The following is a 23,042-nucleotide window of genomic DNA, read 5'->3' on the forward strand; positions in this document are numbered from 1 at the left end:
ATTGAGGCTTTATTATATTTGTACAGGGTTTTAATGTCCAATTAAGAGTGCTGAAATGTTGATGATTGCCATATGGGAACAGTAAAAACATTTAAACCCACTGTCTTTGTGAAGGTTTCATAGTTTACTGTAGGCAAATAATCCTTCCAACAAGAGAAACGACTGGTGTGTAAGTGAATACGCTAATAACTGGATGTTTGAGGGCTCATTCACACTGTGCACCTTGAGACATGTTGCATGGACATATTAATTTCCTATAGATTCTCAACATGCATTTTTTTTGCACTGCAACACAGCTCATGGATTTATGTACTGAAGTGTGGCAAGGGTCAGGTGCATTCATTTCAGAAAGTTCATCTAATCGAGTCCACATTGTATAATCATATGCCACTAGCCAAAAGCAAAATGCTTTATTGTTAAGTCAACCCTGAAGTGGCAAGTCAGTTTTGGATGGTCACCACTGGCTTTTACCACTATTGTGTGTTCCCTTGTTACAATTCACCCTCTGTACATTGTGCCATATTAAAAAGTGTATTACATTAAGGCAGCCCACTGACATCCAATTTCCAACACACACAAAAGAAAAAAAAAACAAAGACAACTTGGTTGAAAGGTCTGCCTCTTACAGCCATTTTGAGCCAGATTTATTTCCACAAGACAAAGTATTTCTCACAGACTCCAAAAGTTCAAATAAAGGCATCTACCATAACGTGCAGTCCAGCTTTAGGACTAAAGGGCATACTTCCCAAATATTTAAACAAAAAAATGATGTTGCAAATAAGCAAACAGTATTTTATTTGTAAAAAAAAAAAAAAAAAAATTAAACAAATATGTCACTCAGATATATTCCCTGCAGAAAAGGGATATGTTTAAATCACAGCAGAGGACTTGAAGCCAATGCAGGGTTCAGTGTTTACGCTCATTCAATTCCTTCTTGTTTGTCTTTAATGGCAACCTGGAAAAGAAGTTTAAATAAAATCAAATGCATAAATTATCCCAATAAAAACTACTTGATCAGGGAAATAATTGACACATATTCATATGTTTTACATTAGATTATCTGTATCAGGAAGGACCTACACCGATCAGCCATAACTTTATGACCACCTACCTAATATTGCGTAGGTCCCCTTTTGTCTCCAAAACAGCCCTGATCCATTGAGGCATGGACAACACTAGGCCTCTGAAGGTATACTGTGATATCTGGCACAGAGCCATCAGTTGAAGATCCTTTAAAGCTGGATTCACATCTTTGCATTTTTAGTGCTTTTTGCATATTTGCACTACAGAATGTGTACTATAGGAAACCATGTTAAATGGGCTGTAGTACAAATCTGTAAAATGCAAAAAGCACTAAAAACGCATAGGTGTGAATCCAGTCCTGTAAGTTGCAAGTTGGAGTCTCTGTGGATCAGTTTTGTTTTCCATTTGGAGGCCAAGTCAACAACTCATTGTTGTGTTCCTTAAACCAGTCGAACCATTTTTGCAGCGTGGCAGGGCAAGCTGTCCTGTGGAAGAGGCCACTGCCATCAGGGAATACCAAATCCATGAAGGGGTGTACTTGGTCAGGAAGAATGTTTGGATAGATGGTTAATGGCACAACAACATCCACATGAATGGCAGAACCCAAGGTTTCTAAACAGCAGAACATTGCCTCCATCCCCCAGGTAAATGATGCACATGCACCTGTCTACCTATATGATGTAAAAAGAAAATGGCATTCATACTAGGCTTCTTTCATTGTGCCTCTGGTCCAGCTCTGGGGCTCATGTGCCCATTGTAGATGCTTTTGGCTATGGATATAGGTCAATATGGGCACCCTGACAGGTCTGCAGTCCCATACACAACAAACTAGCATGCCCATTTTTCATGCTTTAAAAACACATCGTCAGAGACCACATGTTTACTTGCTGCCTAATGTACCCTACTGACTTTCGGATGCCACTGTAACAAGATAATCAATCACTTAACTTCTCAGTGGTCAAAGTTATGGCTGATCAGTGTATTCACACATTTAGTCTTTAAAGCAGAGCTCCAAAATCTACGTTACAATGCTCCCTGGTCCCAAGCTCAGTCCATACACTTTTTTTGTTTTGCTTTAATTGTAAAATAGCTAATTGGATGTAAACAAACAAAACAAAAATTGTAAAATAAGGATGATGTCACTAGTACCATCCAAAATGTTTGCTACAGCCAAGCACAGGGAAAAGTGTCCTATGTGGCACTGTATAACTACATATCCCATCAACCTTTGGGATTATAGTCATGTTCTTTGTGTAGTGACAAGGGAGTCCTTTTATCTGTCACTGTCAGGACAGGTAACGAAAAAGGATCTGCAGTAAGGGGATGTTCACTCCAGCCTACATGTTAAACTGGGTTGTTTTAGCATGCATCTGGTGTTCACTGTGCTGCACTGGTAGGGGCAGTGCCTTGCAGTGTTACACTAGACACTGTTTACCTTTTATTTATTTTTTTAAAATTTTATGTCACAAAATTAAATTTCCTTCATCTCTCTGTGGTGCAGTGGAATATGCTGACGTGAGGTGTGGAAAGAAAAATGCAACGGGGGTCATATCTAACAAACAAGGGGTCGAGTGACAGTAATGGCTTGGTAAAAGGGTATCTTTTCAAATACAAAAAACATTCAAAAGCACAGCAAATGATGCACTTACCCTAAATCTTTCCTCCAAAAGAGACAGTTCACTTATCAAGTCTGTGATAGCATTGGTAAAAGCCTCTTGAGGGCTGTATTCAGGTGTGGTTTGAACTCGAATAACAATTTTATGTTCCAGGGGATGAGGTACCTTGTACCCTGCAAATAGTACCTGGGGATCTTTTAACAGCTGTCTGTGAGAAAATAAATAAATGTATAGTTTAGTAAATATCAACACCATAAAGATTTATGTAGAGGGAACTTGGTTTAGAAAACAAACAAAAAATAAAAATAAAAATTTAAAAACACTGGTAAAATTTATTTGTGAACAATTGAATTGCTATACAGGAAACCTTTTCACTGTGCTAATGGAGAAACAAAGCATACATTAGGTTCCCCTTTAAGAGATAAGTTAACCTTTTAAAGAAGAAAAAAATAAATGCACAATTTTTGCAGGTAAAAAATGTGCAATTATGATTATGTTGTCTTTATATTTTTTGGAGCCAGTAAAGCATTGCAATCATGAGTAGCAGATTGTGGGTGCAGTGTCAGGCTCCTCTGTGTAGCGATCTGCCCCGTACCTCCAATATGGGCAATCAGTTTCCGATTCCGAATGTCACAAAGATCAATGAGCTACTTAGATCACTCATCACGACCCTGGTAGTACTTTGATAACTTCAAGCCGTCAGCCCCACAGGGGGATGTAGAGCATGTTACACCCTAAATATGGGTGTAACGTGTTCACAAAAGGTTAACTTATTCTTAATAAGTTTTATAGCCCAAATGCAACCAAGTAATGCAATATCTCACTAGAACCTTGTGTAGAACTGCTAGACGATGCTGGGACTGTAACATCATAATGGGCAGGGACATCATCCGGCGATATCCCTATATAAGTCGCCGCACGCCGCGTGCCTGTCATTGTGACCGGAGACAGCGACGAGACAACAACTCAAGGAGAGAAGAGAAGAACAGAAAGCCAGAAGACAGCGGCGACAGAAGACCAGGCCACCGCTTCTAAAAGAGCTAGAAGAAGGCACGGTGGCCCGGCAAGAAGAACCGAAGAGGGGGACAAGACTCCCGAAGTCGGAAGAAGAGGGCAGCGAAGAAGAAAACCGGGCTCCTCCGCTAGTAAAAGAGCTAGCAGAAGATAGTGGAGGAGTCAGGCGAGAAGACCCCCGAAGACAGAAGAAGACCCCCGGAGCTGTGCAATAAACTATTTTAACCCTTGTGTGTTGTGTTGTTTTTTTTTACATTTTTTTTCACAGGTGAATGGGTAGGGGTACATTGTACCTCATACTCTTTAACATAGGGTGGGGGGCTGGTATCTGGGGGCCCCCGAATTCCGATAAGCCCCCTGCCCGCAGACCCCGAAACCAACGGCCAGGGTTGTCGGGAAGAGGCCCTTGTCCTCATCAACATGGGGACAAGGTGCTTTGGGGTGGGGTGGCCTGGTACGGCTCGGGCGGGGGGGGCTCGCTCGTCCCCACCCCCTTTCCTGGCCGGCCGGGTAGCGTGCTCGGATAAGGGTCTGATATGGACTTGGGGGGGACCCCCACGCCGTTTTTTGCGGCATAGGGATTCCCCTCTAAGTCCATACCAGGTGGCTGGGCCAGCGACGCTTCCTTCACTGGTCCCGGCTACCTGGAGCCGCGCTCAAAAATGAGCGCACTGTTCTCTGGGCGGGAAAAGTCCATTCTTCCGTGTGTGTGTGGGCAAGTCCGTTCATTTCAAAACTACGGCGGATAGTCCGGCGGACTATACGGCAGACCTAGTCTGCTGAAAAAGTCCCGTGCGTGGGCAGGTCCGCTCGTTCGGACAGTCCAGCGGTTTGTCCGCCAGATAGTCTGATCGCGTGTACGTGGCATAAGTCTCCCCTGTTTCCATGCATATGGCGAGTCCCATCGTGCCTCTGCCCTTGGGAGTCATGCTTGTAACTGTCAGTTTTGCAACAGCTGGAGGGGCTGCAGTTTGACACCTGTGGAAGGCAACACTTTTTTTTTTTTAGTTTTGGATAGAGTGGAGATGGATTTGAATACCTGTCCGTTTGTGTCTGTCTGTGCCCCAGTTAGGAAGATTCACCCTCTCTTTTTGTCCTGTTTATCATTAAAAGTGAAAGTAAAAGAAAATGCCAACTTTTGGGTTGTCCCCAGAAAAGTAATAGGGGAAACACTAGTTCTGGTGATCTGGGGGTCCCCAAAGAATTCTCTTAACCACTTGGGATCCGCGCTATTGCCGAATGACGGCATTAGCGCGGACCTAGATTGCCGGGACTACGTCTATTGACGTCGTCCCGGTTACGAGCGGCCTGCGCGCCCCCTGAGGGGCGCGCGCGGCGCGCTCTGTGATCGGCGAGTCCGTGAGACTCGCCTGATCACCGATCCGTGTAAGGGGTCGATCCCGACCCCTTATCACGTGATCAGCTGTCAGCCAATGACAGCTGATCATGTGATAAAACGGAGCCGGTAATCGGCTAGTATTCCTCCTCGCGCTAACAGCGCGAGGAGAAAAAAAAAAAGCCGATCGCCGGCGGCCGTGTTCGGGACATCAGTCCCGATCACGGCCAACAATTCAAGCGGACACCTGCCCCCTGCCAGTGCCCACCTGCCACCCGCAGTGCCATCCTGAAATAAAGTAAGTGCCCCCCTGTCAGTGCCACCCAGCAGTGCCCATAGTGCCCACAGTGCCACCCAGCAGTGCCCACAGTGCCACCCAGCAGTGCCACCCACAGTGCCACCCAAAATCTGCCTCAAAGGTGCTGTACCCCAGTGCCGCCCATCAGTGCCCAGCAGTGCCGCCCATCAGTGCCCAGCAGTGCCACCTATCAGAGCCACCTATCAGTGCCACCTATCAGTGCCCATCAGTCCCATCTATCTGTGGTACCTATCAGTGCCCATCCGTGCCACCCATCCGTGCCACTTATCCGTGCCACCCATCCGTGCCATCTTATCTGTGCCCATCTTTGCCCATCAGTGCCGCCTTATCTGTGCCCATCGGTGCCGCCTTATCTGTGCCTATTAGTGCCGCCTTAACTATGCCTATCAGTGCCCACCAGTGCAGCCTATCAGTGCCCACCAATGCAGCCCATCAGTGCCCACCAATGCAGCCCATCAGTGCCCACCAATGCAGCCCATCAGTGCCCACCAATGCAGCCCATCAGTGCCCACCAATGCAGCCCATCAGTGCCCACCAATGCAGCCCATCAGTGCCCACCAATGCAGCCCATCAGTGCCCACCAATGCAGCCCATCAGTGCCCACCAATGCAGCCTATCAGTGCCGCCTAATCAGCGCACTTCAATGAAGGAGAAAAATGACCCGTTTGCAAAATTTTATAACAAACTATTAAAACATGATTTTTTTTTTTTTTGCATCTTTTTTTGTTTGTTTAGCAAAAAATAAAACTCCGAGCTGTAACTAAATACCACCAAAAGAAAGCTCTATTTGTGGGAAAAAAATGATAAAAATTTCATTTGGGTACAGTGTTGTATGACCGCGCAATTGTCACTCAAAGTGCATCAGCGCTGAAAGCTGAAAATTGGTCTGGGACTGAGGGGGGTTTAAGTGCCCAGTAAGCAAGTGGTTAATGTGCAGGGATTTCTTCTCATTTCCTGTTTGGCTTATAGTACAGGAAGTGAAGAGAAATCTCCACAAGGGGACACATAGCAAAAAAATAAAAATTATCTGACAGGGGTTAAAACCTTCCATTACTCTATCCTAAATGAAAAAATAAAAAATAAATAAAATAAATGCATTTTGCCTGTAGTTCTACTCTATAAAAATAAAAAATTATCCACCCAAAATTCTCTATGTTTACATGTTCAGAGCTGCCAGATTTTCACTTCATAAGTCAGTCTGATCAGGAAGATGATACAGAGTGGCCACTGCCTGCCTCGGATGCTGGTTTATCACATGTTTGAATGACCATTATCATTTTTGGTCCAAGCCATCTGGTAAGAGACATGCTAAATGGTGGTGTCTGGGGGTGAATCTTGTCAATCAACTTTATTTGCACCTTTTTTGTATTTTATGGACACATTTGCTGGTCCTATTATCTAATGAACTTTGTTCACATTATCACATAAATTTTGTATGTTTCTGAAATTTTTTACCATGTACGCGCATATTTGGTTTATTTTATTTATCAGCATAGTTCCTAGATAGGCACTTTGCTTAGTTTCACTGGAGATATCTACTCTAGTTTGTATGCGATTATATCACTTGGATGATTTATGGATTACTTGTTCTTTGTACATTGCACTTTTAAGTTTTTAGCGCTGCTTTTCATTTGAATTTTTAATTAAAAATTGGCCCAAATGTGCATTTAGAGAGCAGGTTACTGGCATAATTTATACAGGTGCGTATAGGCATACATTTATTCCAGTGGCGAATATAATACATTTATGTGCATACACTTATAAACATGTGTAACTACACAACAAAATGGGCATTTTTTTTCCCTGGATAATTCTACCAGCTTCAGCTCGGGGAGCAAGTGGGGGTGGGGGGTACGCGTGCAGCGCCCTAGTGGCCACAGGGCGAAGCGACGTTTCACATCGTCGCTTCACCCAGCTATGCCATTCCACTGCAGTACAACTGCGGTGGCTGGTCGGCATGTGGTTAATGTACTCCTGTCCCGAGGGCAACTATACATTTTTTTTTTTTTATATGCCGAGTCTGTTCTAGTGAACACCAGCTCTCTAGGATAAAAGTAGGGTGTACCACTCCAGCAGTATCAAAGACAATAAAAACCTGACAGGGGTTACAACATTTCTACACATTACCCACGACTGAAAATAGTTTTAGGCTTTAGGTACACATCAAGATAAGCCTTTGTATTCACTGCACTGAGCAGAGCTACATACCAATGTGATTCAGGGCTTCTGTGAGAGTATCTTGAGAAACAGGTCTTACTACATATATTGACTTACGATTTAATGATATTTCCAATGGTATGATCTTCCTTGTTTATAGTGAACAGGCAGGCATTGGGTACCTTTGTGTCCTTGGTGATTGTTATTCTATGAAGAGAAGAAAAAAAAAAAGACATATATATGGTCTATTCAAACACACCAAGCCAAATGGTTGACAGTTCTAGGTCCTGTAGGAGCTTACTGTTGGCTGCTGCCCCCTTCACCCACCCATACACAACTAATGGGCCATAAATATGCTGGACTGCCACACTTGACAACAGCAATGTGCAGGAGACATAAAAGGGCAAACAAGCATCTGTGCTATTAGGATGTGGCAAATCTCTGTCAAAAAACAAAACACAAAACAAACAAAAAAAAAAAAAGGGTTCAGTCATAACAGTCACGTCTAGAACCCATGTAAGGCAATTGTAGCTGAATTAATTGCACTTCCAGCAAAACAGTTGAGTACTGTCCATGATTCTTTATGTGCATTAACAGTTACAGTTTTAAGAGCCTGTTATACTTTTTTTTTGTGGTTATGAGACTTTATAAAAGTTTTTTTTTTTCTTCTTTAAAATAATAAGCACCCATCTCCTGGACACCATGTTGGGCATAAGGACCTATTCAGTTTACGGTCAGGCCAGCTTGGCACCTCCGCTCTGATCCTCCACGCTCACTGGAGCGCTGAGCTGTGCAGGGGCGTGGAGCGGCTGTCTCAGTGGCTTGCTGAGACTGCAATCAATTAAGGCACCTGGCGGATCCAGACATGGGATGACGCGCTGACTCAACTGATTACAGTGACATCAGTGGAAAGCAGAACTTCAGACCGATCTCCGCTGAAAACAAGTCACAGGAGTGCAAAACGAATTGCACTCCTGTGACCCATAGGAGAAGCCCAGATTAAAAAGCTCAGGCTGGACTTCTCCTTTAAAGTAACACAGCAAAAAAAATAAAAATGGCCTGGTCATTAAGGGGTGAAATCTCTGGGAGCTGAAGTAGTTAAATAAAAGGATTGTAAGTGTCTGAATTTGGTATCAAGCTGTTCCATTCCCTGTAGAGCAGAACTCAGACTGGGGTAGGCAGAGGCGGCACAAGAAGCCAATCAGTAGTGGCTAGTAGGGTTGCACCAACACAGTTAATTTTATTTTTTATCAGTGAGTACCAATACTTTGCAGTGCAATTTGTGCCAAAACAAAAAAAGTTGGCGCAAATCGCACTGCAAAGAAGTGTGTGTGTTGCAAACAGACCACAAGCCCATTGCAGAGAGATGGCACCGCGCCCCACCAAGCCTGGCAAAGTGAACAGACGCCCCCAGCCCTGCAGCCCCCAGAGACAAGCCCAATGGATGCCAAGTCGATGGACGGAGCCGGAAGCGGCTGGCGCACCTGGAAATCACAGCTTGTCACCGCTGGCTGGGGGAAAGTGGGTGGAAGTGCTCCACTATGGAGACAATGCTGTGTAGGCAACCAACGAGGGAGAGCCAAATGATCTGAGAAACCCCAGGAGCCCCCTAGCCAGAAGTCGCCGTCCACCCCACCAGAGCCAACCACGGAACTCGCAAGCCAAAGCGTTCCACCGGCACATACCACCTCCACGCAAGGGGCCGCGAGCTACCCAGCCAATGTCACCAGTCTGTTCAGTCCTCAGCACCACAAAGTATCAGAAGTAACCGGGTGAGTACCGATACTCGCTCAAATGCATGGTATTGGTGGATCCCTCGTGGCTAGGGTACTCATGTGCCAACAAGGGCCATGCTGTTAGGAGAAGTGAGCAGAGTGAGAAAGAGCACAGGCAGGAGGAGAGTCAAGCCCCGTGTTAAGCCTAATACACACTTTTTTTTTTCCTTGGTTCAACCCAGTGGGTTGCACTAAAAAAAAGACTAAGAGCTTGGGAGGAGTCACTGTACTAACAATTCGATGTTAGTACAGTGATCTCCCCTGCTGTTCTATTGTGTTCTGACAAGGGGATGGCTTACCCGTCAGAACACTCTGGTCAGCGCTCACAGCCATTGGCTAAGATTGCTGATCAGGAGCAGTTGGCAGACCTTTTTCAGTCATGATCCCTTGACAGAAGTCAGCTCTTTTCTACTGAGCTGTAAAATGCTTTTGCGACATTCGGACCGTGTGTACGGGACTAGATTTCAGCAGAGACAAATCAGGTCTTCTACCCTGCCAACCAGCCCCATGCTGTGTGCAGAGATAAAAGTACCAGGACAAGAATACATACAGGGGGTCTCCAAACTAGTTGTTCAGGAACTACAATTCCCATGATGCCTAGTCGCGTCTGTGCTTGTTAGAGTTTTACAATGCTTCATAGGACGTGTAGTTCCGCAACAGCTGGAGTATTTTGGAGATTCCCCCCGATTGAAAACTGTATAGATAAGACCCGATGCCAGAGCTGCTGTGTTTGGTGAATGAATGCCTTGGAGAGGCTGTGTATTATAATAGAGAATACAGTAAGCTGTGGTTTCCCTGAGTGTGAAGTCTCTCCAGTCATTGCCATCACACTCACTTCTTTTCACCCTCAAACAACAGGAACGATTCAAAAGCCGGCGGCGCGTTCATCTTGTCAGAAAAGCTTTTCTTCTCCTCCTCTCGTACACGTTATTCAGCAGCTCTGTGTGAAACGTGATGACGTCGCCGTGAATACGTCACCGTGCGTCCTACCTCACTTCCTCATCTCATGTCGCGCTCTCGCTCGCCTTCCGTCTTCAGTAACTCCTACTGTCATTCTGCCTAGCGGCCATTTTCCAGAAGACAAATAGGAAATGGTCCTCTTTAGGAACGGTCGAAGTTATTTAGGCTCACCTTAGAAAATCTTGTGTAGAATCGTGTCTCCAGCCTCCGTTTTAAGTTTTGTGTGAGAATAGTTTTCTTCTGAAATTACCCCCTCACGACTTTGTAGTCATTACATGTTTCTACGTACTTTGAGGTAATTACCTTCGCCGTGTTTAGTATGCGTAAAAGGACCTCGAGGGCTGTTTAATAATCTGTTTACACGTATAGAAATATCCTACGAATATGAACATCGCGTGTTTCCCTTCTCAAAGATGGCCGCAGATGCACTCTTTCCATACGCCGCTGCCTGTCACGTGGCCATGGGCTGCAGCGTTGTGCAATGTTGCCCTTCGCCTGATTGGTCGGCGGCGTGCGGGGTTGTAGGGTTGAGCGCTGCGCAGGGGATTTCGCTGGTGCTGAGACCGCGGCACTTCTAGCACTGCGTCATATTATGTCGTCTCAAGTGGAAACGGCGGCTGCTGTGGATCCGCAGGAGTCCGGGAAGTTGGACGGCTGTGGGCAGGTAATAAGAGGAAGCCGGGCACACTGCTTGGCTGTATATGTGCGGTGCCCTCGGGGGGTACACGAGGGAGGGGAGCTCACACACCACCTGTCACATTTGGCCGTATGGCCGCCAAAGTCACTGTGTACTCCGCAACGTGTTTACTAGTCAGGAGGGGACGCGGCGAAACTTGGCTAATCACTGACTACTATTCCTTCCCGACTTTACCAGTCCTTCCCCACACCGAGTTCTGATTGGTTCTTCCGGGACTCCCTGCCATAACCCTGCCTGCTATGATCTCTAATCATGGGGGACATCTACTGCTACATACAGCCAGGGCGATCTTTGCTCTACACCACCTCCCATCACTTCCACTACATTGTCTGCACAGGGCTTATGCGTTTTTTTTTTTTTTACATTAATTGGTAAACCTAATTTAGACAAAACTTAGCTGACCGATCATTTTGAGAAAGTATAAGTCACACAGTGATTTAGGGTAGCAGTTGAATCTTAGATTCCTGGTGCGTTTCATGGGCCCAGTTCACTATGACAGGTGGCGCCCAAAGTGCACCCAGCAGCGGTCACTGCAGGTAATTGCTGGCTGTGCAAAGCTGGAAATAGCCGCGGTGTTTTCGTCACATATGGCGACCCATCACATTTGGCTACCTGCTGTACGCCGCCATATGCCTTCCAACACTGGCGATCTGCACTTGCGCAGAATTTTCTGGCCGCACCCCTGAGCCCCAGCATCCGAGTGGACTTAGTTAGATTATAATTATGCCAAGCGAGGCCGTACCTGAAGTGTGGCGAGTGACCCTGTGGCAAAGTTGTCTTACAACAGTGGTGGAATGCATATGGCGTCGCGCATGCGCATTCCAGCAGGTAGCAAAATGTGATGGGTAGCTGAATGTGATGTGACGGTGCCCCCCCCCCCCCAGCGACCTGTCATAGTAAATGTGGACCTAGTTTTGACAAGTACCTGCACCCACTTCCGCACAGGCTGCCTAGGCGATCCAAGCGGAAGTTCTCATCTCCCTCTCTGCAATCTTCTGAGACACGTCACAAGTCCCAGGAGATTGGCCTGGCCAATGGGGAGGCAGTGCGCACCCGACTGTGAAGCTGCAAGCTGTCACCGCCAGGTGCCCACACTAGCAATGCCGACACAGGAGAGAGATGAAACAGAGAGCCGTGGGTTAAGGGCAGCCGCATCGCTGGATCGTGGGACAGGTGAGTGTGTGTTTAAGTCAGCAGCTACAGCTTTTTTTTTAATTTTATTTTTTGGTAGCTGCTGACATTTGAAAAGCACAAAAACATCTAACTCCACTTGAAACTATGCTCAATTGGTAGTAAGGGGCCCAAAGTGTGCCTAGAAAATATCCCCCACACCATTACACCATCGCCAGCTTGAACCGTTGATGCAAGGCAGGATGGATCCATGCTTTCATGTTGTTTATGGCAAATTCTGACCCTACCAACTGAATGTTACAGCTGAAATGGAGACTCATCAGAGCAGGCAACGATTTCCAATTTTGGTGAGCCTGTGTGAATTGTAGCCTCAGTTTTCTGTTCCTAGCTGACAGGAGTGGCTTCTGGTGTGGTCTTCTGCTGCTGTAGCCCATCTGCTTCAAAGTTTTATGTGATATGCATGTGGAGATGGTATTCTGCATACCTTGGTTGTAAGGAGTGGTTATTTGAGTTACTGTTGCCTTTCTATCATCTCTAAAAACAGTCTGACCATTCTCCTCTGACATGAACAAGGCATTTTCCTCCACACAACTGCCGATCACTGGATATTTTCTCTCTTCTTTTTTTTTTTGAACCGTTCTCTGTAAACCCTAGAGATGGTTGTATGTGAAAATCCTAGTAGATCAGCAGTTTTTGAAATATTTAGACCAGCCCGTCTGACGCCAACAGCAATTCAATGTATAAAGTCACTTAGATCCCCTTTCTTCCCCATTCTGATGCTCGGTTTGAACTTCAGCAAGTTGTCTTCACGTCTAGATGCCTAAATGCACTGAGTTGCTGCCATGTGATTGGCTGATTAGCAATTTGTGTTACCAAGCAAATGAACAGGTGTACCTTATAAAGTAGCCTGTGAGTGTATTGCCGTGTTCACGTGATCTGAATTTCTGACAACAAATGTTGGATGTGAGCTTGTTGTCGGAAATTCTGACCGTGTGTATGCTCCATCGGACATTTGCTGTCGAAATTTTCCACCAACAAATGTTTGGGAGCTGGTTCTCAAATTTTCCGACAACAAAACTTATTTTAAATTCTAATTGTGTGTACACAATTCCAACACACACAATTCCACGCATGTTTGGAATCGAGCAGAAGAGCTGCACTGGCTATTAAACTAAATTTTTTCGCGGCTCGTCATAAGTGTTGTTTGTCACCGCGTTCTTGCCGTTTGGAATTTCTGACATTTGTGTGACTGTGTATGCAAGACAAGTTTGAGCCAACATCTGTAGGAAAAAAAATCCACGGGTTGGTTTTCAGAATGTCCGGTCGTCTATATGCAGGGGAATTTGAACTGACAGAAGTCCATTTACATCCAATTATATCTAAGACTAATGTAGACGCAAAAAGTCCTGGAAGTTGCACATCTCTGCAAAACCCCTTAGGCTTCATGTACACGGGACGTTTGTACAACCTTTCCTGAACAATTTAAAGCGGTTCTTCACCCTAAAGGGGAAGTTCCGCTAATCTGATCCCTCCCCCCCTCCGGTGCCACAATCGGCACCTTTCAGGGGGGGAGGGTGGGTGCAGTTACCTGGATAATCCAGGTAGCTGCACCCACTTCCGGCCAGAACGCCGCAGACCCCCGCAGATGCTCCCCCCCCCCCCCCCCCCCCCGTTGTGTTCTGGGAAACACAGTTCCCAGAGACACAGTGGGGGACCATAAGAGACGCGCAGCGCGACTCGCGCATGCGCAGTAGGGAACCGGGCAGTGAAGCCGTCATGCTTCACTTCCCGATTCCCTGACAGAGGATGGCGGCGGTGGCAGCAGCGAGACGAGTGATCGCTCATCATCTGCTGCCGACATCGCTGGAACCTGGGACAGGTAAGTGTGATTTTTATTAAAAGTCAGCAGCTGCAATATTAGTAGCTGCTGGCTTTTAATTTTTTTTTTTTAGGTGCAGCTCCTCTTTAACTTGACAGATAGTAACCAACATTTAAATTTGCTGTGTTTACATCCCGCATTTGCGTTAGTTTAAAAAAAAAAATGTTTTTTTCCAAATAGTCATAAATAGAAAAACGCTTGTAACCGAAACGTGGCTAAGCGCGAGTTACTGTGTTTAGATGCGTTTAGTGCTTGAAATGCCTGTAAACGCCGGTTCTGAACGCATTTTTTTATTTTTTAATTTTTTTGCTTTTCAAAGCATATACTGCATGGCCTCATGTACACTGCTGCTGGTAAACAGATGTTTAGGAGCAATGGGGCATTTTTTTCAACTGCCCTTGAACTCTGCTCTGTTATCTTGTCAGTACATGTACACAGGGTCGTTTTATATTAGTTTGTAGGCAGTTGACCTCCCTGGCGGTATGATTCAGTCTGGAATTAGGTGCTGAAAGCGGTACAATTATTTTGCATGTAAATCTGGCGTTTTATATTGTAGTCCTGTAATTCTTAGGAATAACTCTCTTAAATCTCTTCAAACCAGAGTCTAGCAGACATCCCGGGTATGATAAAGTTTATAATAAATAATAATAAAAATTATTCAATAATGTAATCAAATCCTAAGACACTGAAAAAGGGACACTTTTTGGTTGCTATGGACAATCTCCAAATTCCAGGCAGAAAAAAACGTATTTATAATATAAAAGTGCATGCAGGGCACTGCACAGACCACTAGGGACAACGGGGGTGTGTAATTTTGTAATACAGTACTGTAATCTGTAAGATTACAGTTCTGTGTGTTTTGTGTACTTTTACTTTTTTGAATTTGCTGCCGTTCTCCACTCCCGTTCTCCACTCCCGTGTGCCGTTACATCGCAGGGAATGGAGATCGGCGGCATTCGGCACTGTGAATCGCGAGGAGGACAGCTCGATCACACAGCGCGGAGGACATCGCTGGATCCAGGGGACAAGGTGAGTAAGTCTCCCTGTGTCCTCCCTGTATCCAGCGATGCGATCCCGAGTCTGGCTACCGCTCCTGCTAGTAAATTCCCAACCCGAGCCAGACTCGGGATTACTGCTAGGGAGGTTAATCTTGGAGGCCTTTCTTGGAAAGTTCAGATGCCGAGTTTAGAGTAATTTCAAGCACCAAACGTTTTTAAACGCAGTAACTCGTGTTTAGCCGTGTTTTGTTTACAGACGTTTTTCATTTTTGGTTATTTTGAAAAAAAAATGTTTTATATTTTTTTTCAAATGCTTCTAAACGCATATGTGGCTAAACGCATAATGTAAACGCAGCAAAACGAACGTTTTAAATGTGGGTTACTATCTGTGAAGTTAAATCGTTCAGGAGAGGTTGTAAAAACGTCCCGTGTACATTAAGCCTTCGAGTACATGGTGGAGCCTTGAGCGGCACCTGACAATTTAATTTTAGATCTGAGCCTGTTTATGTCAACAGAAAATATTTGCTTCCTTTTCTGTTTTCAAAGACATTAAACTGATGTAAACAGCTGCTGTTCCTTAGGACTCATTTACACTTGCTTCAACTTTACCACACGTTAAAGCACCTACTCCTTTAACATGCTTTTTTATGCTTATTTGAAGCTTTAATGATGCTTAGCAAATGCCATGTGTGTGTTAGAACCCCAGCTCATTAGTACCCCTATACAGCTGATGCCCCGCTCAGTAGTAACCCCCAGCTCTGCTGATGCCCCATCCAGTAGTAGCCCCCAGCTCTGCTTATTTTCTGGCTTTCTGATCCTCCTCTCTCGCTGGTCCCCACTCAGCTTTCCCTATATTGTTCCCACGCTTCACAATACATGTGACATTGCTATTTTCTCCTGCTCTGGTCCCCCAACACTGCTGATCCTCTGCCGCTCGGTCCTCTCTCTCTCCGATCCCTTCTCAACTTCTGCTATAGCATTCCACATCTGCTAGACCAGTCCGGACCCCGCTCAAATACCTGCTGCTGCACACCAGATGTGACACCTGCAACAGCCCCTTCCAGAATATATACACATGAACCAGAAGTGATTGCGGATGACGTTTTTTTTTTTTTTTTTTTTTGGTTTCCCATTGCATCCTGGGATATCTCGTACCTGCAATACGTTCAAAGCAAGGCTAAAAAAAAGTCTCTCAAAAGCTGCAGATGCTCTAAGCAAGCTTAGTCATGGACATCTATGGAGGCTTTGAAGCACCAAGAAAGCGACGTGGGGTATACATTTTTGAAGCAAAACAATCGCATGTAAACAGGAATGTAAGCTTACCATTTTATTTAATGCCGGGAGCTTTGATTGGCATTCGGCGTGCTTTTAAAGAGTGTCCAATGCCACATTTTGAAGCATGTTTAAACACGCCTTTAGAGGGCCAGTTCCCACCAAAATTGCACAGGAATGTGATCTGTGATCCTATGCGATTCCTGCATACTCCTTTGCAATGCACACCGGAATGCACAGAAAGTAGTGGTTGCACTGCTTTTGAACAATGTGCTGCACCAGATTGTGTATTACTGCAGTACCATGTGGTCTGGTGCCCACAAACGCACACTGCGTTTGCATTTGGAATGCCATTAACAATGAATTGGCATCCACAGCAGATCGAAAAGGCAGTGTATTTTGAGCACAGCACAATAAATTAATAGCGACCGCAACTTTTTCACAACGTTCTGTTGTGAGCCAGTGTCCTATCATATAGTGTCCGCTGTGTACTGCACATACGGATTACGAAAATAGCCGAAGATGAACGCCGCCTGCGCCGTGAGTCCAGGTTCTAGCCCCACCATCCAAGGGGACATAGAGTTGGAATATAAAAGAGCCGAGAGCAGCGAGGCCAAGCGGCCCTCTAATATCGGCAGCCCTATGTCCGTTTGGATGGTGGGGCTACCACCTCGACTCACGGCGCAGGCGCCGTTCATCTTCTGAGATTTTTCCGAAGCTTCTTCTGCTCCGTACTGCGCATGCGCAGTACGGGGTGGACAGTATCCGGTGGCAGGACACTATATGCCAGAACACCGGCCCCAAGTCTGTTCAGTTTATATCCTTTTTCTTGGAAGAATCATATATCTTCTTTTTTTTTTTTTTTTTTTTTTTGTTTACCTCTGACTATTTTCTTCAACATATGGAATACAAATGTGAACTGTAAAACAACATATGTACAAACGGACATAAAAGGGATTCGGTTTTTCATGTTTTGTTCTTTAGACATAATTCCAGTGTGAAAGGAACCTAATAGTGGTCCTGGACTCTTTTTAAAGCGATTATTAAACCCCAAAACAAACATTTTATCATATTGCAACTTACCAATCTATCCAGTTAGTCTGAACAAGTCAGAACAAGCTCTCCCACAAATGTAGCAGTTACAGGGTGAGACAAACCATTTACCACTGACAGGGGTGCATACAATAATCTGCTTTTATTTACGTAAAAACCTTTTATCCCTAAAGAAACAAAACTTTATTTTAACTGCTTAAAAAGTGTCAGCTAGAGGTTGGCTTCAATTCGTTAGATGTATTAGTAGATTAAGACACTAACACTCTTCCCTCTTCTCTAGACTGACATTGCTACTGGCCAAAGGTGTCTCTGTTGCTCCTTTATCCAGAATGTAGGTACTCAAGGCCTCATGCACGCAGTACGTTTTTCTAATCTCTCCTTGCAGCCTTCTCCCTGACACTTGTAACATTTACCTGTGTCGAGCATTTGGGAGTAAATTCATTTTAATAGCCCGAATAAATAGTTCTGGCCAATGAAATAATGCGCAAGCGCTAAATGTGCCTAGTGTGCATGTACATTTAGACGTGTTAACACGCATCAAATGTTTTTTCTGCTCAAACTCTGCTGCTCCTGAATGGAGTGACTGTTTTTTTTTTTTTTTTTTTTTTGTTTTTCCTGCCACTAAATACTGCAAAAAGTCTGTGTGCATGGGCACGTGGGCTAACCTGCAGAGAAGTTTAGAGGTAGGAGAAAAAACTGCCAGACGTCCCTAGGATCAGCTGTAAAAATTTTAAATATGAGATCTGAACCTGTCAGTGATAGCTCATTCTGCATGCTGGGAGTGCACTGTGCAGCGAGCTCCTGGCACAAGGACAGATAGTCGCATATGTGGCCCCATGGAAGAGGACCCATCATTGTGAGGCTGCTTATGTCCGTATGCCTGTTAGGAATGGGTTCAAGTCTAAGACCTGCCGTGCACAGTTGGAATCTTGGCCGGTTCAGCAGCAACCAACCGAGATTCAAACTGTTAATAGGCAGGCTGAATGTATCAAGTTGATTGATCAATCATCTTGGGTACAACCAGCCTGCCTTATTCTCTTATGATGATCGCCAACAGCTGCTAGCAATAATCGCGGTCTTCTCTGGACGGAGACAGCTTCCCCCGCCTGAGTAGAGTAGAGAATTGCTCGGTAGGAGGGATTCCCCTGTCAGCACTAACTGTGTTGATGGGGGGAATCGTGCAAATTTCTTTCCTGCAACCCGTGGTTGCAGGAAAGAAATTTGCACAATGTATAGCTGGCCTGACTATTAACAGTAAATGAAAATATTAAGCCAGCCCCTGCTGATGCAGGGTATAATGTTTGGTTAACTAAGGGATAATGTAATACAGATATTTAGCTTTAATCCAAGGTCCCACCAACCTGCCGGTTCCAGTTGTGACAGTTGGTCTACCCAAGCTGCTTTTCTTGCTGATACCCAATGTGCCATCCCTTTCACTGTTCACTGTTTCACTCGTCGTCATACAGCCTTCGCCAAGAAGTTTTGAGAATGTGAAAATCATTTGTGTGAGCCTGCTGCTTCAGTGTTTTTAGTTTTTTCCAGATGTTACTATGGTATATCGAAGTATAATTACAAGCATTTCATAAGTGTCAAAGGCTTTTAGTGACAATTGCATTCATTTTATGCAAAGGGTGAATATTTGCAGTGTTGACCCTTCTTTTTCAAGACCTCTGCAATTCACCCTTGGCATGCGTCAACTTCTGGGCCACATCTTTACTTATGGCAATCGATGCTAGCTAGGAGTTTGTCAGCATTTGTGGGTTTGTTTGTTTTTTTGTTTTTTTTGTTCACCTGCCTCTTGAGGATTGACCTGACCACAAGTTCTCAATGGGATTAAGATCTGGGGAGTTTCCTGACCGTGGACCAAAAATGTTGATGTTTTGTTCCCCAAACCACTTATCACTTTTGCCTTATGGAAAGGTGCTCCATCATGCTGGAGAAGGCATATTGTTCCTCAAACTGTTCTTGGAGAGGCAAAATTGTGAGTGAGCCTATTCCCTTGACTGAGAAGACATTCCACACTTGAATGGTCTCAGGATGCTCTGCTGTTGGCATGACATGGACTGATGATAGCTCTCACCTTTTCTTCTCCTGTCAAGGATTTTTCCTGGATGCCTCAAACTATCGGAAAAGAGATTCATCAGAGAAAATGACTTTACCCCAGTCCTCAGCAGTCCAATTCCTGTACCTTTTGCAGAATACCAGTCTGTTCCTGATGTTTTACCTGGAGAGAAGTGCCTTCTTTGCTGCCCTTCTTGACACCAGACCATCCTCCAAAAGTCTTTGCCTCACTGTGTGCAGATGTACTCACACTTGCCTGCTACTGTTCCTGAGCAAGCTCTGCAGTGGTGGTTCCCTGTTCCCGAAGCTGAATCAACTGTAGGAGACGTTCCTTTGCATTTGGACTTTCTTTGGCCCCTGAAGCCTTCTTCACAACAATTGAACCTCTCTCCTTAAAGTTCTTGATGATCCGATAAATGGTTGATTTAGATGCAATCTTAGTAGCAGCCATATCCTTGCCTGCCAATCCCTTTTTGTGCAAAGCAATGATGACTGCACATGTTTCCTTGCAGGTAACCATGGTTAACAGAGGAAGAACAATGAGTTCATGCACCACCCTCCTTTTTTTTTTTAAAGCTTCCAGTCTTAGACTGGCCATACACCTATAGATTATCTGTAGATTTTCTATGGTCAGATGGAAAAAGTGGAACAGATTCCTCCATCTATGCTGAACTGTGTGGTTGGAAGCATCTCCCCCTTTGACCAGGGCTGTAAATTTTACCTGATGACATGAGAGAAAAGATTGGTTGGCTGCTATGCTCACTATTACATCATCCACTAGTAAAACAAGCATTTATCAGATCCAGCTGCAAATTGCAAGACTGGCTGCGAATGAAGTTTAAAAGCAGAGAGGGCCCACCGCAAAGTTGGGACACTGCACAAGATTTCTTGATAACAATTACCAGCATCCTAGCACAGTGCGTTCCCTCCTCACTAGTAAACAATGGGCAAATTGCTAGGGATACATACCCTTGTTTTAGATGGGCCTTATTTTCCTTTACATTGGATATTCTGGCTTTTTTTTATTTTCTCTTGAGAGATAATTCTGACCATGCCAATGTAATGGCACCTATTGATGGAATTCAAGTATCATTGTAACAAAGGCAGCAGCTGGGTATCTAGTAAAGAGGGAGCGATTGTTTTGCTAATAAGGGAAAAATCATTTCTTTTTCATACAACTTTTAATCACCCTTATTGCTGCATGTTTACTCTTGGAAGTCTTTTTTTATTTCTTTTTTCTGGCAGTGAGTGAGTGGTTATCATATCACATCCAGTTCAACTCCTGTTGGATTACCCAAGATTATCTTAATTTGTTGTGCCATCTGTCTCTTGCAGATTATGAATATTTACTGCTCACTCAGATCTGTTACTGCTTCAAGGACAACTCTTATTTTGTAGGATTAAAGTCAAACATTTTTTCTTTATATTAAAATGTAAAAAAAAAAATCATAGTTGCCTGCTCTGTGCAAAGATATATTGTACAGAGTGGCCTCTTTTATGGCCCCCCACTAGTGCTGTCCACTGCTTCTCCTCTGTGTGGCCCCACAGCAAATTGCTTGCTATGGGGGCATACATGCGGGTTCACTTCGAGCTGTGTTGTATGCATCTATCGAAGCACATGGTGTGACTCAGCCCCACTCCCTGCTCTCTCCTCCCAGGATTGGATTTACAGTGGCACCCACTGCTGCCTGATCCTCCTGTAGGATGAGTACTACTACAGTCAGGCACAGTACTGGATCGATATAGGACTCGGGTAAGTAATTGGGGGGGGGGGGGTAGCTAGTGGTATTTGTTTCCTTAATGCTGAGATTGCATTAAAGAAAACCTTTGAACTTAGAACCATTTTAAGGCTCACATTTGATATTTTGAGCTCTCGATGCAGTGCAATTTGGATCGCAGGCAGAATCGCAGGGGTTCTGCCCAAAATTCCAAAACTCCAAATGTGAATGGTGTCTAAAGCGGTAGTAAATTTTGGAAAAAATAAATAAAAACTTAATCTTTTTAAGGTAATATCATAATGCACTAGCAAATTATGAGAGATATACCTTAAAATGAAGCTCTGTAGCTGAGTGCTGTCACGGCTGACAGGGCTTTCATCGTCGCCTGGTCTTCCGAGTTTGCATGCTGCAGCTATTTGAATTTCTGAGCCAAGATGATGTTGCTACTGCGCATAAGCATAGGAGCTGCAGCACAGCGCTCCGCATGGACAACATGACCTCCCTTCTGGGTGCTGTGCGCATGTGGCAGTGACATCACCAGCTGCAGAAATGGTGAATATCTCCTAGACGGTGCACATTTAGGAGATATTCCTCATACCTACAGGTGTTATAAGATTACCTGTAGGTAAGAGTTGTTTGCTACCACTTCAAAATACTAGGGTTTGTTTTCCAGAATGCAAGCTTTATGGTGGCATTCCAACCCAAAAGTGGAACTCTTGTTCACATGCTCCCCACCTCCGGTGCCACATTTGGCACCTTTCAGGGTGGCACGGGGTACCTGTTTTTGACAGGTCCCATTCCCCACTTCTGGAGCCTTCTGTATGCAGGCCAACTGATTGGCTGACCAACTAATCGATTATGAAAATAGTTAACAACTGTTTTCATAATCCATTAGTTGTCATTTACTTTCGGCCCTAAAACACCACTGAGGGAAGCCATAGGCTCTTGCTGCATTTGGTGTAATTACTGGGAGTTGGGAGGAGAATATCTGACTTGCACAAGTGTCTCCTATTATGTTGGCTTGCTAAGGCGACACCAGCAAACGGGCATGGGGTGCCAGTGGCGTGTTACCGGCCACAGAAGAAGAAAAAAATGGCAATTTAAAAAAAAAAAAAAAAAAAAAGAAATAAAAAAAAAAAAAAAGATTCCTACAATGTAAGTGTGGACTTTTTTCTCAAAAGAAAAAAAGTAAAATGTGAAATTTTAATATCACTTGGAGCCCTTTCCCACTGACAGTGTGGCTGCGTTAGTAGTAAAGCGCTGCTAGTTTTAGCAGCGCTTTACTGTCATTTTAGAGTTGCTTTTCGCCCACTAGCAGGGTGCTTTTAGACCCCCGCAATCAGCCGAATAAAGGGTTAAATGTGCCACTGCCAAAGAGCTTTGCAGGTGCTTCGGCGGCGCTGCCCATTGATTTAGAAGATTCTGCTTGCAGGATTTTTTTTTTTTTTTTTAAGGTCCTACCAGTGCAGCGCCCTCGTGTTAAAGCACTCGGACTCTCACACTGGGACTGCAGATAAGGCAACTTTCGTGCCCTTTACAGGTGCTAATTTTAGCGCTAAAGTGCCCGAAAAACACCTCCAGTGTGAAAGGGGTCCTAAAGCTACTATTATACATGCATAATAAAAACAAACCAAACTATAATTCTTTAAAGATTGATCACTTTCTAATTGGCTTCAGGGTTCTTGGCTCTTTAAAACGTGAAGAACGCTTACTAGGATACACCCTCTATTTAACTTGGGATTTTGTCAATTATGTTAATTGAGCTCCTTCTGTATTATACAATACTTTTAATTTTTACTGGTTAAGGAAATACAACACAAAGGACAGACGTGCAGTATGCTAAAAACACCCTATGCTTTTAAATAGCAATGTGCCTAGGCAAAGTAATAGGCTCGCTTCATAACAATAGGCAACTCTGTATTTCCTTTCCCCAACATCCCTCAAGCGCTTTCCACTACCAGAGCCCCCAGATAACCCTGTGTAAGTGTGTTTCTGCAAAATAATGTACACATGGCTATATAAACCTCACTCCT

General features: G+C 44.6%; 2 protein-coding genes across 2 annotated transcripts in view; one reads left to right on the top strand and one right to left on the bottom strand.

Annotated features, from left to right (window-relative positions):
- Nucleotides 1–602: 602 nt before the first annotated feature.
- On the bottom strand, nt 603–10,239 carry LOC143958918 (DNA-directed RNA polymerase II subunit RPB11-a). Its single transcript, XM_077467905.1, has 4 exons — nt 10,076–10,239; nt 7,583–7,672; nt 2,673–2,847; nt 603–955 (listed from the first exon to the last, which is right to left on the bottom strand). Exons 1-4 carry the CDS (start codon nt 10,126–10,128, stop codon nt 920–922), a joined length of 354 nt encoding a protein of 117 aa, XP_077324031.1. The 5' UTR covers nt 10,129–10,239; the 3' UTR covers nt 603–919.
- A 444-nt stretch (nt 10,240–10,683) lies between these two features.
- LOC143958917 (gamma-taxilin-like) overlaps nt 10,684–23,042 on the top strand; it is a 90,169-nt gene continuing 77,810 nt past the window's right edge. Inside the window, exon 1 of the mRNA XM_077467904.1 lies at nt 10,684–10,864. Within this exon, the coding sequence (XP_077324030.1) occupies nt 10,793–10,864 (72 nt within the window). The 5' untranslated portion in view covers nt 10,684–10,792. The remainder of the gene's footprint in view (nt 10,865–23,042) is intronic.

Source organism: Lithobates pipiens, unplaced genomic scaffold (genome assembly GCF_037356315.1).
Source record: "Lithobates pipiens isolate NorthernLeopardFrog02 unplaced genomic scaffold, aLitPip1_a1.2 Scaffold_64, whole genome shotgun sequence".
NCBI classification, from domain to species: Eukaryota; Metazoa; Chordata; class Amphibia; order Anura; family Ranidae; genus Lithobates; species Lithobates pipiens.